We start from the raw sequence: 17,442 nt of genomic DNA on the forward strand, positions 1-17,442 counted from the left end.
TCGCGACGACAATTTAACGGCGTGAAAAGAGACATTTAAACTTCAATTAGCATCAAACTCATTACAGCATTAAGCTATGGTTTTCGACGTGAAAGGAAAGACGGCTATTGTAACCGGCGCTGCATCTGGTAAGTTTGTCGTGTGTGTTTGACAAATTCCTGCGGTCGCTCTATGTAATTGCCCTCATACACTATGAGAATACGGCCCAGATCAAGCATTTTCACGTACATAATGTATCCACACATTCAATTCTACTCTACAATTAGGTTTTGGCAAGGAGCTTGTACTTCGTTTGGTTAAGAAGGTGAACATTTGCCGAAGAAACACGTTATTGTTGTTCAAGTTGGTGATGAGTGTCTTTGATTTGCTTTATATAAGCATTGCAAATTCGAATTCAGACTTGCAACGCTCACCCCAAGTCCTCCTACGCTATGTTAATTCACACAGTTACTGTGACTTTGCCTTTGGAAGCTTACCACCATTCTGCTCCATTGCTCGCAATCTCACACAGCTACTTTCTTCAGGGTGCCAACGTCGTCCTCGTCGACTACAACAAACCAGCCGGTACAAGCTACCAATCCGAACTAGCCTCCTCATACCCAAACAAAACAGTCTTTGTCCATGCAGACACCTCCTCCCGCACCGACATGCTGAACGTCTTCCGCATCACAAACGCAACCTTCCACTCCCTCGACATTATCGTAAACAATGCCGGCATTGGCCAAAAATACGAACTCGCCGACGACGAGGACGATACGTGGATGAATATGCTTAATATTGATGTCGTTGGTGTGATTTTGGGATGTCGGATGGCGATATCGCAGTGGAAGAAGGAGGGCAAGAAGGGTGGGATTATTATCAATACGGCTAGTTTGGCTGGGTTATATCCACAAGCAAACATGCCGGTGTATTGTAGTGCTAAGGCGGCAGTAGTGATGCTGACAAGGAGTTTGGCGCATTTGAAGAGTCAAGGTAGTGTATGTGGTTTTGGGAATTTTGGGATTTGTTGAGGTCTAACCTGCTGAATGAAGCAGTTGATTATAACGTACTTTCAATATTCATAGGCATTCGTGTAAACGCCATATGCCCATCTTTTTCTCCAACAGGCGGTTTCGTTTCAAATCCTAATGAACTGGATGAGTTCACCAAAGCACGGTGCGTTATTCAAGTAGTTTTGGCATCCCTTTTTTTCGCTCACATTCCTCACACTTAGAATTGTGACCGTTGCTCAAGTCGTAGATGCTTTTGAGAAGGCCATCGAAGATGATTCGTTGGCTGGGGAATTGATTCGAATTACACCAGAATTCGGAATCGACTTGTACAAGAGTCGTAAGCAACCAGTTGCCAAGATTTGATTTCCTTTGTAAGGGCATTCAGTTCAAATATAATGTTTGAAATCTGAAACTCTTTTAAAAGACATCCAATACTTTTGAAATTCAACTTTTTATAACTGAGTGCAAACTGTTTACAAAATTTCAATATGGCTTAATATACAAGACAAACAATCTTCAACCTTTTTGACCAAACAAGAGAGCACCAAGAAGCTCCCCCAACTACAATTTGATATATAATACAAACACTCAACACACCACCGCCTTACTACTATACAACAATCACCATATCGAAACATCATCTCCAAAGGCATCATCATCATGCACACTCATACCAAACTCATCATTGTACCTCGCTACACGTCTCGACAGATTATCCCGTTGACGCCACAACGGATCCACCAGCGTAGGACTACCTATCTCCCATACTCCATGTGGCGATTGAGCAAGCAAGTCAGGGGACATTGGTCGGAAGAAGACTGGTGATGCAGCTCGTAGACTAGTTGGGCTATTGGGCACGTCACCAGATAACGATCGTTTAGGCTGCTGGACTAGTGATTCGTATGTTGATAGGGACATTCCGATTGTGACTTCTTCCGTGTTTGCGCGTCGGGCTAGCTGAATGAGACGGCGGCGTTCACGGAGGGATTGGAGGGATGTTTTGCGGGATTCTTCGACTGCTATTGCTGTGCCTAGTGATGATGTTCGGAGCAAGTTGCTGGGTTTTGCGTCGACGACTACTTTGCTGAATTGGGTTGCTGTTGGTGGTCTATACTGTGGTTTTACAATACTTGTTGGTGATGATGGTTGTGCTAGAGTTGTGGGCGTGGATGGCGATATATCATGTACGGCAAGCGTTATGCTCATTGGTGATGCCTGCAGTGTCGTACCAGATAATCCCTCTTCACTGTCTGGTTTAGCTATTATTGGTATTACAACAACAGGCGATGGTAATTCTTCGTATTCTTCAGCAGCATATTGTTCCTGTTTGGTCAGTATAGCCAGTCGAGGTCTCATCATGGCCTTGCCTTCTTTACTGAGCTCGGGCGTCTTATTCACTAGTCTCATCTCATGTTCTTCGCCACCAGACCCAACTAGTGTTGACGATGCCGTTGAAGCAGGTGATGCAGGATCAGATACCTCGGCACTACTACTACCCACCCAAACACCATCAAACGACATAGCTGGCTCTGAATGCCTTCTACGATGCTGTTTACGTTCTAGTTTCGGGATTGTTGGTTCAGCTTGAGCTACTATTTTTGATACAAGATCCAGTAACGAGTCTCCGAGAATAGAGTATACGGCACTTGTTGCACGTCCGTCTTGTAGGCCGTCTACGAAATGGAGGTTTGGCCTATGTGGAGATGGGCTAGTTGACGCTAGACTGGATGGTGGTCGATTCTGTGATGACATGGATGGTGTTCTTGGGCGTAGGGCTCTAGACCGTTTATACCAGATTCTCCAACTAGAAAAGCAAGAATGTAACCAAAAGTTGTATGAGAACAGTGAGTGTGTGTGTGTGTGGAGTTGTATGAGTGTGTGGGGGAATTGTAAATTGTGTGAAACTTGACGGTTGACACAGTATCGAGGTGTGTAAAAGCTGAAACACAATGACGTGTGGGAGAACATGGACGAGAAGTAGAAGATGCTGCAATATTCAATGCCAATCATCGTTCTCCATCTGACGTCTTGTGAAACCTTATTCATTACGGTGTGTTGACCCAGTCCGACAGACAGTTTCCCAATCAAAGCGGCATCAAATTGCTTCAACAGGATGATAACTACTCGCAACTTACCTAGCTGATTCCAATCTCCTCACATCGTCGGCGCTCGAGGCCATCTTTGTAAATGTGCTCCAAGCCAGATTTAATTCTCCCACAGATGCTTCAGTCAAGAAATACAGCCAGTCCGCTTGCAGATCGTTGAAGCTGGTAGCAGGTATCCTCTCTCTATAGTCCATGTCGCTTCAAGGTTGTATAGTTTTATTTTCCAAGTAGGTGGGTTTGAAAGTGTAAGATTTGGTTTCAACAGACCGCACTACCGCCACAGATGATGAGACAGAAGAATCAGAGTTGCGCCCCTGTAGCAGTTATTTAGCACTTAGTTCTTCATTATAGTAGCAGTTCTTTAAATTTGGCTTTTGTGGGGCATGGATGGAGGGAGTGTTTCTTTCGTCTTTTCTTATTTTTTCAGAGACCGACGCTCTTTTGTCTTCAACGAGCAGATCTAGACCACGGAACTTGCGTAGTATGATCTAAACTTGGATTTGAGAGTCATTTTGTTAGAAATATGGCGGCTCGAAGTACTGAATTGTGCTGTTCTAAAGATTCTAGGGCCATATTGCTCATAAAATTGCGCGAAGAATAGTACCACCAATGCAACGAACAGTAGGGTCAACGAACTAGACCGAAGTTGCCAGAATGTGATTTATTTCTTATTGATAATATCTCCCATTGTAAAGATCAATCCAGGAACGACTCTGACACGTCCCAACCACGTCTCAGGATGATCAGATCCAAACACGTTTCTTCCTTTCAAAAGCCAAATAAGACACGAGATTTTGCCAAATTCAAGAATCAGAAGATGAACTATTGAGGTTCCGAAGCAAGCCTCTCATGATGGTTTGTTGGATATATATATCACGGCCATGGAACCGCCAGCAACGCACCATTTGTGATACTCTAAATCAAGCTTGTCAAGAACAAGTTGTTTTCTGGTTCATGTCAGCTATCTACCATAATGCGAAATCCTCGTGAGACTCCAGCAAAACCGTGAGTGAGTTGGGGTCGAAACATTCCGACATTGTAAACGCTCTTCATTTTTTTGGACCACTTTTGCGCCAGGTTTCGTGCTTCGACGAATGAATGGAGACTACGGAGCATAAGTAATTTGCATCATAATTCAAATTCAATACAGCTTCACTGGAGCGATCGGTACTAGGAACCCGGCAATTGTGCGTATGAAGCTTTTGTAACAAGGTTGCTGACCTCAACCTCCTAACTAACAAAGGCAGGAGATGCAATTTGCTATTTTCAAGGCTGAAATCTATCGAAATTCGGCACCTCTCTCTTTATCTTTATTTGTACTCACAGCCATCAAGAGGCTGGTGGTCATTTGCATTTCGTGAAACACCAAGCTTTGCATATCAAGCTGTCTCAAATCAAGTAAACTAAATGCTGGCAGCTAGTCAGGAGCCTCCAGCACGGCCTCCTGTGCGCTATAATCGATAATATATGGATTCAGATTTGTGGAATGGTGTAAAACTGAGACCTTCTGATATCATTGTTGCAACATATCCAAATTGTGGAACAACGGCATGTTAGAAGAGCATTTTTATTTTGGAATTTTGAAAATGGTTTCGGAATTGCTTCTTCAATGGCCCTTTCTTTGCATCTTCATGAGATCCAAAATCCAAGCATGCTCATTCGTTCCCCCCACACGTTGAATAGTGGACACAAATGTGCATTGCAGCACTACTGACTGGAGTGCCTCTCAAGCCTCACTCAGACCCAGGCAAAGTAGCGACGGGTTTGAGATGGATTGACGCAGCATTTGTCGACACCACTCCGGCAAAAGTTGCAGAAAGGGATGCTCTCGTTGAGAGTCTGCCTGACCGACGAGTACTCAAGTCTCATCTGGCAATGGACTACGTGCCATATAGGGCAGGCACCAAGTACATTTCTTGTGGACGGCATCCGCTGGATGTTGCACTGTCGTATTATAATCATCGCAGCAATTTCCAGGAAGGTATTTGGGGAACTTTTGGTACAGTTCGTGCAGGAATCGTCGAGGTGAGTTTGTGCATGTGGATAAAGTGGTTTATGACAATGACTCAACTCAGATTTCTAACTTTTGTTGTTGCTAGCCTGACGGTAGCGGCACGCTCCCACTCGTATTGCCAAAAGGAACTACCAAAGAGGAATTCCTTGATGATTTCTTCAAGATGGATCTAGCCGAGCTACTAGGACTCGTCGCTTCATATCGTAGATGGGAAGCCATAGACCCAGACAGCTTTTTGGTACTTCATTACGCAGACATGAAACACGATCTAGCCACTCAACTAATGAAGATGGCAAACTTCATTGGACAACCTCTACCTAAAGAGTATACAAATACCGATTTCAAGGAGCTTGCTGCTGGTCTCACTCTTGATAAGGCCCGTAGTGATGCAGGCTACATAATTTTCAAGGAAGGTAGTAAAACCTTCTTTAGCAAAGGTCGGCTCGGCGAATGGGAGTCACTGAGCGATGATATAAAGAGCAGGTACCGACAAGCTGTCAATAAGGCTGTTGAAGATGGTGTTATAACCGCCGATTGTGTGAAGTGGCTTGAAAATGGATCTTATGCAAGCATTGCGGAGCCCCCAGCACGACCTCCAGTACGTCACAGCAGACAAATTGTCGATTCGGATCTTTGGAATGGTGTAATTCTGAGACCAAGTGACATAATTGTTGCGACATACCCCAAATGTGGGACAACGGTACGTTGGCCATTGGACTTACATTCATGGACTGTTTTTGTTGTTGAGATTTAAAATGAGTTTCTCATTCGCTTGGCCCACACTTTTGATACAATAGTGGACACAACTCTGTATTGAATCTCTGCTTACTGGAGAACCAATCAAGCATGGCACACCAGATATCGTAGCAGTTGGTGACAGATGGGTTGATGCATCATTTGGATATCTCACTGACACACAACGAGAAGAACGGGATGCTCTTTTCGAAAAGATGCCAGATCGACGAGTATTGAAGTCTCATTTGGCAATGGACTATCTACCATATAGTGCAGGGACAAAATACGTCACTTGTGGACGGCATCCATTAGATGTTGCATTGTCGTACTATAATCATCGTGGGAATTACAAGGAGGATGTGTTTGCGATGCTTAGTGTGGTTCGGGTGGGAATCGTTGAGGTGAGTCTCTGGTAGTTGCGTCGTGTTTTATGTTTACGAAACAAAAACGATTTGGCATTGATACTTTCCATATATCCGGGGGGTTTTCTGTTAGGCAGACGACACAGGTACACTCCCACACGTATTACCAAAAGGAACCACAAAAGAAGAATTCTTTACCGATTTCTTTAAAATCGAAATCATCGAGCTCCTGCACCTCATCACCTCATTCAGGAAATGGCAATCCGTAAACCCAACCGACTTTCTAGTTCTCCACTACTCGGACATGAAACGTGATTTAGCGACTGAATTAAAGAGGATGGCTGCCTTCATTGGACAACCATTATCCAAACAGTATACAGATACGGATTTCAAAGATCTTGCAGACAATCTGCATATCGATGATGTTCGTAAGGCGGCAAAGATGGATGTGATTTGGAATGACGGCGCCAAGACATTTTTTAGTAAAGGGAGGTTGGGTGAATGGGAGGGGTTGAGTGATGAGATTAAGGACAGGTATCGTGAGGTGGTTGACAAGGCTGTTGGGGATGGTGTTATTAGTGCTGAGGATGTGAAGTGGCTGGAGAATGGGTCGTGTTACAGTTTACTTTAAAGGTTGTGAAGGGAGTTTGCTGGTTTGTAGTTTCGGTTTGAGTAGTGCTTCTGTAGCTTCGTTGTATTTATATCTTGTTTGATAAATGAAAGTGAAACGAATGCTCACTGGCACGGCTTTTGGTGGCAACAGTCGTGTATTATACATTAGCAGATGACATCTGAAGGCAGAAGTGTTTGATAAAAAACAAGAAGACAAAGTTCAGATTTGTATGTTAATGCTACTGATAGAAAGGTATCTAATGTCAACATCATCAAAGCGTTCACTGCATGCAATACACACCAGTATACGAAGTCCCAGATACTACCGGTGGCCTTGAAATTTCCGCACTTTGATCAAATATGATATCCATAGTCACGGCAGTCAGCCACTCCATTGCTCGAACATTGAGCCAAAGGAAAGACAGATACAAGCACAATGCAATTTGGAACTAGCGAATAGAATCCAATAAAGAGACAGAATTGTTGCAGAGATTCCAATATTCTGCTCAGAGCGATCGTGTATGAAATAGACACTGTTCCAAGCTTTCGTGTTGTTGGAAGTTGTCAGGGCTTGAAGAGAATCAACGGAAAATTGTTCATTGGATCCATCTTGGCATTGTAGAGTTGAATAACATCTGAGGCTACCCGTCATCGTGCTCCCTCTGCACAGTGGTGCTTGGCAAGAACGCTCAACCAAACACCCAAAGATTTCACAAATTCAAGCTTTTAAGCTAGTAGACGACCAACAGAGTAGAGGAAAGGATGCAGGCTCATATCCCTCGCCATCTACGACTAGTGTGTCAGCTCGATACCCGGTTGATACCACGGCAAGCTCCATGGATGCACTCGTTAAAAACAAATCAAACTGAACAGCCAAAGCAACTACGTTCAATAACAAGTACTAGTAGCATCCATCATCAAATGCCCCACTCACCATGTACATATACCCCATGGCTATCTATAATACCACCGCTGCTATACAGAAGGCCGACATCAAATGCATTGACACTTGTCAACCAAGTACGAACCAAGAAAACAGAAGGAAGGACCATCATGCTCAATTCTGCGCGTGTCAAGGAACCGTCAAAGAGGAAGGGTAAAAAGTACAAGCTGAAGAATCATCAGGCTGCTGTCAAGAGGTATGGTGGTATTGATGTTGGTGTTTTGCTTCTGAACACCTGTTACCAACACATATCGCTCTATTGCAGATGGATTGTAATGGCCAATGGAATGTTCAAGAGGGCACAGGCCGGGAAACGGCATTTGAATAGCAAGATGAGGGCATGGAAGCGGAAAGCAAAGAGGAGACGAGTGTTGGCTACTGGAACTCAACGACGAATGTTGAGGCGTCTTGTTCCTTATTATAGGAAGCGCTACATGAAGGAATAAAACTGTATTATTTCAATGTAGCTTCATATAAAGATCAAACTCGCATAGAAACGCTGTTGCGTGTGTAGTGTTCAGCACTTTTTTTGCACTCAGATGCAACAAACACTTGCAAATCTTTGGTTTGTAGATAAACTAGATCCAGAGCTAAGGGGAGAGATTCATAAGGAATCAGAGGTACGTAAGCTTGTAGATGATGCCAGTTCTGATATCACAGAGTCGCCAATTTTGTGCATCAAACAAGAATTAAAACCGTCGCATCCAAACATTGGAAACACAGGCAATCAAACACGTCGCATAGCTAACATACGCTCTACCATCTATTCACAGATCGCCAGGATCCCCAACACATATAACACTCCAGCAAGATGCGATACAGCCCCTCCAGATACAGCAAAAGATGGGCCTGGCATCGCGGCCTCATCGCAATGTCCTGGGAACCCCAATATCTCTTCAATCTCATCCAAAAGACGCAACTAATCGACGACACTCGCCGCTCCGTCTTCCAGCAACGATGGACTGCCAAACGCGATGTACGAGGATACCACGTACCCAACATATCTGAACGACAACTACTAGCTAGACACTTTAATCTTCAACTACCATATGACCCGTCGATGACTAGAGCGCAACGGGAAGCTGCTCCGCCTGCTACTGTGTTGGCTTTTGGAGAGCTGGAGAGGAGGGTGGATGTTGTTGTATTTAGGTCGCATTTTGCAAAGAGTATTTTTCAGGCTAGGGATATTGTGAAGGGTGGGTTTGTTAGCGTTAATGGGATCAAGGTATGTGGCAGGATGCATGTTGGAGGTTGGTTTGTGTCGTGAAGACAGCTTCAGCCTGTATCTAACATTCAACTACTTAGTGTGTGCATCCAGCTACGAGGCTCAGGGATGGAGATATGATTACCGTAGATCCAGTCGCTATACCGACTCTGGTGCATAGAATCGCCATTGAAAAGGAGGTCAAGGACGCTCCATCAACAACAGCAGATGCACAAGAGACTTCAGCAGCGGATAGTGTAAAAGAAGAAGTAACATCTAAAGCAGAGACCGCAGAGACCAAAGACGATGCAGCTAGCAGTACAGCAGAAAGTAAAGCAGAAGAGCCTGTGGAAGCATCTTCAGAAGCCGATAATAAACCAGCAGAACCATCACCAACACCACCAAAAGAACCAAAAATAGAATACAAGCTAGTACCCAAAACACGCAACGCAAAGATACCGTATACATTCAAACCAGTAGATTACATGGCCCCCTGGATGTTTACACCAGACTATCTAGAAGTCAACTACCCATCATGCTCGACCGTCTTTCTCCGATCCCCACAATCACAACCACATCGAGTAGAGATTCCATCACCGTATCCACCATCACAGCATCAGTTGGCGTATGAATGGTATGCACGTATCAAGGAGAGGCAGACCAAGAGGAGGTATCATCAGCCCTTGTTTATGAGTGGAGGACGTGTGCCTGTTGTTTTGAAGCCGCATTTTGATCGTATGGTGAGATGGAATGCGCTTCATGAGCGTGGGAGACCTGTTTGGAAGCAGGTATAATCGAGTTGGATTGTAGGAAACACGCATGTCATATGTTATAGAAACAGATGATATGTTTTTGCATATGTTTCGAACGTTGAAGCGAGCAGGTGCATGGTGTCTCGAATCGTGTTTCTGTCTTGTTAAGGTTAAAGCGACGTGTTCTGTTTGTTGTCGATTCATCATAAACTCGCTTCCCCTCGCAGTGCGACCAAGGTAACATGATGGATCTAGGGTTGGTAAGTTCACACGAGTAGTGACGACAAGAGCGAGATGCCAGTGAGAAGAAAGAGAGCATTGAAATTATTTTGAATGTTGTTCGAAAACCAGTTTGGACCGAATTTGTACTGTGTATGTGAGAGATAGGTTGTTAGAGATAGCGTTCTTTTCCTTACCATGCACTCATTGTGTCTGTCCTCTCCACATTTTCTGCACTTACCGTAAACCCCCTCGCTCGCAGTGCAAGCAAATATGAGCGGAAGCAATGCCGTCCAAATCCGGGTCGGTAACTATACGCTGCTGGAGACTCTGGGCGTCGGCTCCTTTGGCAAAGTCAAGCGTAAGTCCCTAACCTTCCAACATTGAGACATACGAAATCTGAGATTTTTTTGAATGTACATATATAGTGGCAGTTCACTCGCAGACAAACCACAAAGTGGCAGTCAAAATCGTCAACCGGAGACGCATTGCATCTATGGATATGGTCGGCCGTATCAAGAGAGAAATCCAGTACTTGAAGCTCCTGAGACATCCACACATCATCAAACTGTAAGGATACCCAGGTGAAGTTGGTTTGGTACATCAAGAGCAAAGTGTGATAACGCTATTGGTATACTTGTAGATACGAAGTCATTACCACTCCTACTGATATCATCATGGTATGCAACAATTGTATCACACGATCTGTCCGATTTGCTAGATAGTGACTGTTATGTCTTTATTGTAGGTCATGGAATACGCAGGAGGAGAATTGTTCAATTATATAGTGGAGCGTGGTCGTGTGAGTCCTCTTGGTTGGTCCTTGGAGAGAAAGAACAGGAACTCACGATGATCGTTTATGGGATATTTTAGATGACAGAAGACGATGCCAGACGATTCTTTCAGCAAATCATTTGCGCTGTCGAGTTCTGTCATCGGCATAAGATTGTGCATAGGTATGTCAAGCCACGCAAGCCAAAAAAAATACTACTGCAAAAGTAATGACTGCTTCGACATGAACTGCTCTCACCACCAACAAACACAGGGATCTGAAACCTGAAAACGTCCTCTTGGATGAATACAATAACGTCAAGATTGCTGATTTCGGATTATCGAATGTTATGGCTGATGGAGATTTCCTTAAAACCAGTTGTGGTAAGATCTAGCACCTGTTACAGGCATTGAGACACCCTTTACTCATATTTGGCTCTTTAAACAGGTTCACCAAATTATGCAGCACCTGAAGTCATATCAGGTCGCTTATACGCTGGTCCGGAAGTCGATGTTTGGAGTTGTGGAGTCATACTATACGTGATGTTATGTGGAAGGCTGCCATTTGATGATGATTATATACCGAATTTGTTCAAGAAGATTAATGGTAGGTGTTCTCATTCAGAAAAGTACAAAAAATTGGGCGTCCGTGGGGGGATGAGAGCTGATTCTAACCGTCGTGGACATTTATAGGTGGAATATTCACCCTACCGTCATTTCTGTCACCTTCAACACGTCAACTGTTATCTGCAATGTTAACTGTTGATCCACTCAAGAGGATAACGATTGCTGATATACGGTATGCGGTCTTTGATCATTCAATAGGAATACTCAAACTTTTTGGTCTCTTTCTGTCCCTTTGCAAGCCCACTTATTGTAAATCTGCTTCGCAAACAGGAAACTGGACTGGTTCAATGTTGGATTACCAGACTACCTGCAACCACTACCTGATGCTGTATATGATCCGCTGATAGAGATAGACCCGTCTATAGTGGGAGAATTGCAAAAGGTAAATTCACGAGTGCTCGGACCTTTTGTGCCAGCCACTACAAGTTGCCAACCCTTCCTCTACAAATCACCCAGAAAATGGGCTTTAGCAAAGAAACAATAAATTGGGCATTAGGAGAAGCAGACAACAATCAAATCAAGGTCGCATATCAATTGGTTGTTGATTATAGGAGGATGATGCAAGGAGGTAAAAAGATGATGATGAGCACCCCTATCATCGACTTCCTTGAGTCGGTCAACACATCTTCTTACACCATCAAGTCAATATAGCTCATGCCCAACAGCAACAACTCAAGAATTTGAAGGCTTTTTCGATACCCGGGTCACCATCATGGAGTGCAAGAGTTAGTTGCATGAATGGATTGTCCGGAATTTTTGTGTCGTAGGCGCTCACACTTTGGGTTTCTTGTAGTCTGATACGGATGAACACCAGTCCCATGTTCAACTGATATCATCGAGTCTTGTCAAGAGATCTGAAGCGTTAAAAGGTATTGACGGAGCCTAGCTGCCTTTTTTGGTGTTGTTTGCATTAGTACTGAACATAAATGGATTTGAACTTAGATTCGAGCAGTGTGCAACCAAAAAGGCACAAAGGCTCAAGGTGGCATTTCGGTATTAGATCAAGGTCACCACCATTAGATATCATGCTAGAGATATACCGTGCATTGAGGAATTGCAATATGGTAAATCAATATTTTGAGATTTTTTTTGTTGATGCTGACACTTTCAACCAATCTCTTCACAGAAATGGAAATCAATAGACCCCTTCCACATCCGCGCCAAACACACTTCACCCAACGGCCAGCAAGTGAAACTAGACATCCAACTATACCGAGTCGAGCAAGGCTCATACCTCGTAGATTTCAAAAACTCCACACCGTACGTAGTCGTATCATCACCAGACGACGAAGCAATACCCAAATTTGTTACTGGATCAGTGTATCTACCCCCACCGGAAGGTCCAGCTGGTGGTGCTTGGGCTGTAGATGTGGAAGCAAACTTGTCATCGTTTGCATTTTTTGATGCGTGCTGTAAATTGATTACCGAGTTGGCTATTAGCGCTTGAAGAAGAGACTTTGGTCGTTGGATTTATTGTGGCGGAGGACAGACGACAAGTGGAAGTCTAGTTTAGAAGACTATTTTGACTTTGCCAAGCTGGAAGTTTTATAATGATTTGCAAGAAGAGGAGAGAATGGAAGGAGGACTTGGGATTTCTTTTTTTGCTGGTTGTTAGGAGTGGAGGAGTGATTAGGGTGTTTCATAATAGTTTCTGAGAGGGGGGATTGACTTTCTCAATATAATGTAAATGATCATGTGCACAAATGTGGGTTGATGTTTGTTGGAGGTTGTGGTTTGTGTCTGTGTAGCATCTTGTCAGCAGAGGCGTATCATTGTTTCCTTTGAATGACTTTCTCAAAACCAAGCCTGGATTTCAAGTAGGCTTTTTCGGACACAAAAAAATGGTATACCTGACCTGGACCAAGTTGCACCTTTTGCACATTACATAAGGACTGGCTTTTTAATAACTCCTTTATATGCCACAGCTTAAGGAACCTTTCATGAATCACTTTTTGGACTTTTGCGCTGCCTTGATACCTTGTTTGCCTTAAAATAGACACCAAAAAGCTGCTCGTATTGATATCACTCATGGTAAGCTAGAATATGTGCATCATAGCCGACTGTTGCTATTGCACAAGAAAGTGACCATCTCGTTTGTAGATCGTCGATGAAGCAGGAGGAGAATTTTTGGATTGTTCGTAACGGAACATTGGCTGAATTGATCGTTTTCCTTTCTTCAAAGTGCGATCTCAAACGGATTCTTAATATGATTGTTCGATGACAGAAGAAGACGCCTCTTTCAAAGCCATCTGTGCAGTGGACCTGCATCTTCGACATGAGATGGTGTATAGGTATGATAGAAAAATCCAAAAAAATCAGGCAATACGTCGACTGATTGACATCGAAATGTCTTGCAACGCATAGTGATTTGGCACTCAACGCATAGTTCATTTGGCATAGGAAAACGATCCCTTGAACGAATACAACAACGTCAACATTGCTTGACTTCCGGTTATGGCTGATGGAGACTTTCTGGAAACCTTCTGTGGTTCCCATCACATCCAAAGCTTTTGTGGAATCTTTTTTTTTTTGGCTAAAACAGGTTCACCAAACTACGCACCAGAAGTCATATCAGGTCGTTATTACGCTGTACCTGAAGCGATGTTTGGAGTTTTGGAGTCATACTATTTGTCATGAACTGCCACTCGATGATAATTACATACCGAGTTTGTTCAAGAGGATTAATGGTAATGTGTTTTGACGAGCTGAAAAAAATTGAGTGCAACATGTTGGCGTAATCATGTAACTGATGCATCATCAATCGACATCCAGGTGGAATGTTTACTTGGCTACAAAGTTGGCTGCTAGTGCTATCGGCATCCTGAGGGACAGAAGGACGAGTATTCTAGTGTGGACGGTTTGGACTGCCATTTGGAGGCTTTCAATGATTTGCACGAAGAGGAGGTAGAATCGGTTTTAATTGTTTCGTTCTAGCAGCAGAAGTGAATTTTGGTGTTTCATAAGAGTATGAGAGGCGTTGATTCGCAATACACTGTAAAATCATGTATTCCACTCAGAAATGTTGCCCCAAGCGAAGATATAGATGCAACGTATCGTTTATTGCCATTCGACTTGTATATGAGACATTGTAGGCAGCATGTACAAAACAGGATCCAAAGGCGTGTACACAAACTTGAAGCTTGAGATCTCCCCGACGTGAAAGATGTCCTACAGTCACGGGCAGAATAACCTACTTGCGGTCCTCCACCATAATCAAGTGATAGCCAAACTAACCCGTGATGGGATTCAGTCAATTTGAACTCGTCCATGTCGTAACCAGCCGGGTTTTGACTCTTACTTGAGTTTTGAGAGGTCCACTTATAATGGGCTTATCAACCGTACTAGGTTGTAATGCGAATGCTGCGTCCTGGAATGCTCCAACCATAGATCCTCTATAATGAGAAGCAAAGAGTGTGAGTCAAGTGGGTGGTCACACGCATTAGAGCATCATCTTTTCCAAGAGCACATGAGGTTAACAACCAATTGGAGTAGTCTGATGCATTCAGTGAAATTGTAACTCACCTTAGCTGCCATCCTAGAGATCCTCCTTGCTTGGCCTTTCAGATGAAAGAAAGTTGAGACATCTCTTCTTCAAATGCTTTGAAAGCGTCACCTTGTCCTCAGAGTAGACCTCAGCTACTTTATCAAAGCGCATTCCTTGAAAACAGGAGGCGGTCAGCATCTTTGCAGCAACATATTCTACGTGCGTTCAGTGTAGTATAATACCTTCTTCCTTGATTTTCTTTAGAGCCTTTTAGTCAAAGAGTTCTGATCAGCTAACTTGAAATGTTGGATGTTTTGTCACAACAAGTACCTCTTCACACTTCCCAAGCTTCTCACAGAGAATGTGCCTATGAATCTCAGCATTTTAGTACAGGATCTTATATTAAGCGTTGAAGGAAACACAGCTTGCGTCGAATTCAAAAGAACGATCAAACAACAACAGAGGAATAGCTACCTGACTTTGACTGAAGTACCTCCTTTCAATTTAGCTGGTGGCCCAGAATCATCGTCGTCATTTGAAGCTTTCGCCTTTCCTTTCCCTTTAGGTGGCATCACGAAAGTTCAAAACGGTGATGTGGAGTTGTAGTTCAAGTACATACAGACGTGGCACGTGGCAACTCGAACGCAAAACGCGACCATACTCATGTTTACTATTCCTAAATCGTTTTTATATTTTTGTGGTTACGTATGCTAAAAATCCTTCTCTCTCGAGGTTTGCTTACAACAGAATATTTGCTACACTTCCCTTTTTTTGCAGTGTGTTTCAACTAACTACTTGCCCAGTGATGGGAAGGCATTGGTATCTTCCAGCCTAACAGGTGGTCCAGAACCACGTCCACCGCCTCTTGGCCCTCCAGCACCACGACCTCCGCGGAATCCACCGGCTCCGGACTCCCTTGGCGACCTTGGTCCAGAATTGTCACCATCTCTTCGTGGACCACCACGACCACCACGGAATTCACCTCGGTTACCACCTCGACCACGAGGAGCTGAAGAGGGTTCAGTGAAACGAATGTCAAGATCTACTTGAACTTTTTCTTTGATTGTACCAGCGGCAGCCTTTTTGGCTTTTTGCTATTATAGTTGATAGACATGAATATTAGTATAAGGATGTCGATAATGTGGACATTTCCTTCTCTGAGAAGGATGAGACAAGGCAATAATTCTTTTTGGTTTACCTGACCCAAGGCAATGAAGACTTCTTCTTCATCTCCTCGTTGGAAGACAACAGCGTCCTTCCATTGTGATACATCGGCACCTTCATTGGCTTTACGTGTTGGGGCAGCGGCAGTAGGTTTCTTGGCTGCTAATTCTTTAAAGTAGTCGTCGAGGGATTTGTACTTGTCTTCAGGTTGTTCTTCAACTGGTTCAGGAGCAGCAGCTTCGCCTTCAGCTGGTGCAGCACCATCTACTGCGACTTCAGTCTCTGTAGTTTCAGCAGCGCCACTACGTAGAAGGAGAATGAGCAGTGTGTACAGGGGAAACTTACCAAATTATCAAGAGCGGTTACTCTGCTTACTCGGTAGTTTCTGCAGGTACAGCAGCAGACTCAGCAGTGAGTGGATCACCCCAAGTTCCTTTGCCAGCGACTTCCTTCTTTTCAGAGTCCATATCGACGCGACCAGACCTTCGATCGTATTCACGACCACGGTGTGGGCCACCTCGGCCTCTGAATCCACCACCACGTGCACCGGGAGCACCGACATGCGAGCTTCCTCGGCCACGGCCACCTCCATTACTAGACTCATACGAGTTTTCGCCCCTTGGACGATAGGGTCTTTCACCACCTTCAGCAGTAGCTACGCCGTTTCCGGCTCCGTTAGTTTCACGTGGTCCTGAGAATCTTGGTGGTCTTTGGCCTAGTATACATAAGAGAATAAGCAAGAGCCTCGAATGGGTGCCCTGTTGGATGGTGTCACATGAGGGTTTTGCATATAAGTAGCAGCTAGGCTCTAGTTGCTATTATGAGTGCATCTTCCATCCAAAATTTTGGCCATTTTCAATTGAGAATAGTCCATTTCAGTATATGACGTAGGGCGAAAATGTACTTTGCTTGTGCCATCAGGCTATGGAACATCAACATATGGCCTGATGGCACAAGCAAACCTTTTGAGAAAAATACAAGAATTAAAGCTTACCATCTACAGCAGGTTTTGCACCGCCTCTTCTAGGATAATCATTTCTAGACGACCTTTCAGACGGCGTTGCTCGTTCGTTGCTCACTGCGGTTTTTGACGGTGCTGATGTCGTGTTTGTTGTGGGTTTTTGGGCAGCTCCTTTGGCAGCTGGGGTTGGTGCGGGAGCATCATTTTCACTCTCATCGCCTAGTAAATCAAATGGGTTCTTGCTACCCACTTCCATGGCTATTGGTATTGTAAGAGTAAGTGTTGTTAATTCGAGTTATTACGTGTTTGGGAAGAGTAGTTCAGACTGAATTATGCCCTACTTGGATATATGTATATCTGTTTATCGTACTATTCTTCTCTCTATATCCTCATTTTAGATGGATGGATGTGATGGAACTCGAAGGATGCTTCGTTGAGGGTCACCACTTAAACAAGACAACTAGCAACGAGGCAGCAACGAGGGAAACGAACGAACG

At 44.0% G+C, this 17,442-nt stretch overlaps 6 protein-coding genes across 6 annotated transcripts; 4 read left to right on the forward strand and 2 right to left on the reverse strand.

Annotated features, from left to right (window-relative positions):
• Nucleotides 1-76: 76 nt before the first annotated feature.
• SmJEL517_g01604 (uncharacterized protein) lies at nt 77-1,355 on the forward strand (the record flags this gene model as incomplete). The annotated part of the gene is made up of 5 exons (XM_031167532.1): nt 77-128; nt 267-304; nt 525-972; nt 1,065-1,155; nt 1,214-1,355. The coding sequence occupies 5 exons, from the start codon at nt 77-79 to the stop codon at nt 1,353-1,355; spliced, it is 771 nt and encodes a 256-aa protein (XP_031026436.1).
• Nucleotides 1,356-7,582: 6,227 nt separating this feature from the next.
• Nucleotides 7,583-8,209, forward strand: SmJEL517_g01605 (uncharacterized protein; the record flags this gene model as incomplete). Its single annotated transcript, XM_031167533.1, has 2 exons — nt 7,583-7,959; nt 8,029-8,209. The coding sequence occupies 2 exons, from the start codon at nt 7,583-7,585 to the stop codon at nt 8,207-8,209; spliced, it is 558 nt and encodes a 185-aa protein (XP_031026504.1).
• A 425-nt stretch (nt 8,210-8,634) lies between these two features.
• SmJEL517_g01606 (uncharacterized protein) lies at nt 8,635-9,761 on the forward strand (the record flags this gene model as incomplete). Its single annotated transcript, XM_031167534.1, has 2 exons — nt 8,635-8,988; nt 9,069-9,761. The coding sequence occupies 2 exons, from the start codon at nt 8,635-8,637 to the stop codon at nt 9,759-9,761; spliced, it is 1,047 nt and encodes a 348-aa protein (XP_031026502.1).
• Nucleotides 9,762-10,211: 450 nt separating this feature from the next.
• On the forward strand, nt 10,212-12,783 carry SmJEL517_g01607 (uncharacterized protein; the record flags this gene model as incomplete). Its single annotated transcript, XM_031167535.1, has 14 exons — nt 10,212-10,299; nt 10,367-10,508; nt 10,582-10,618; nt 10,687-10,740; nt 10,812-10,894; nt 10,984-11,093; nt 11,158-11,316; nt 11,403-11,508; nt 11,607-11,718; nt 11,793-11,904; nt 11,988-12,061; nt 12,130-12,205; nt 12,279-12,400; nt 12,463-12,783. 14 exons carry the CDS (start codon nt 10,212-10,214, stop codon nt 12,781-12,783), a joined length of 1,596 nt encoding a protein of 531 aa, XP_031026503.1.
• A 1,743-nt stretch (nt 12,784-14,526) lies between these two features.
• Nucleotides 14,527-15,392, reverse strand: SmJEL517_g01608 (uncharacterized protein; the record flags this gene model as incomplete). Its single annotated transcript, XM_031167536.1, has 7 exons — nt 14,527-14,565; nt 14,635-14,728; nt 14,859-14,893; nt 14,950-14,993; nt 15,063-15,087; nt 15,151-15,187; nt 15,295-15,392. The coding sequence occupies 7 exons, from the start codon at nt 15,390-15,392 to the stop codon at nt 14,527-14,529; spliced, it is 372 nt and encodes a 123-aa protein (XP_031026621.1).
• Nucleotides 15,393-15,611: 219 nt separating this feature from the next.
• On the reverse strand, nt 15,612-17,201 carry SmJEL517_g01609 (uncharacterized protein; the record flags this gene model as incomplete). The annotated part of the gene is made up of 4 exons (XM_031167537.1): nt 15,612-15,914; nt 16,019-16,286; nt 16,360-16,699; nt 16,979-17,201. 4 exons carry the CDS (start codon nt 17,199-17,201, stop codon nt 15,612-15,614), a joined length of 1,134 nt encoding a protein of 377 aa, XP_031026622.1.
• Between the last annotated feature and the right edge of the window lie 241 nt (nt 17,202-17,442).

The sequence above is a fragment of the Synchytrium microbalum genome (assembly GCF_006535985.1).
Source record: "Synchytrium microbalum strain JEL517 chromosome Unknown SmJEL517_scf0005, whole genome shotgun sequence".
In the NCBI taxonomy this organism is placed as follows: Eukaryota; Fungi; Chytridiomycota; class Chytridiomycetes; order Synchytriales; family Synchytriaceae; genus Synchytrium; species Synchytrium microbalum.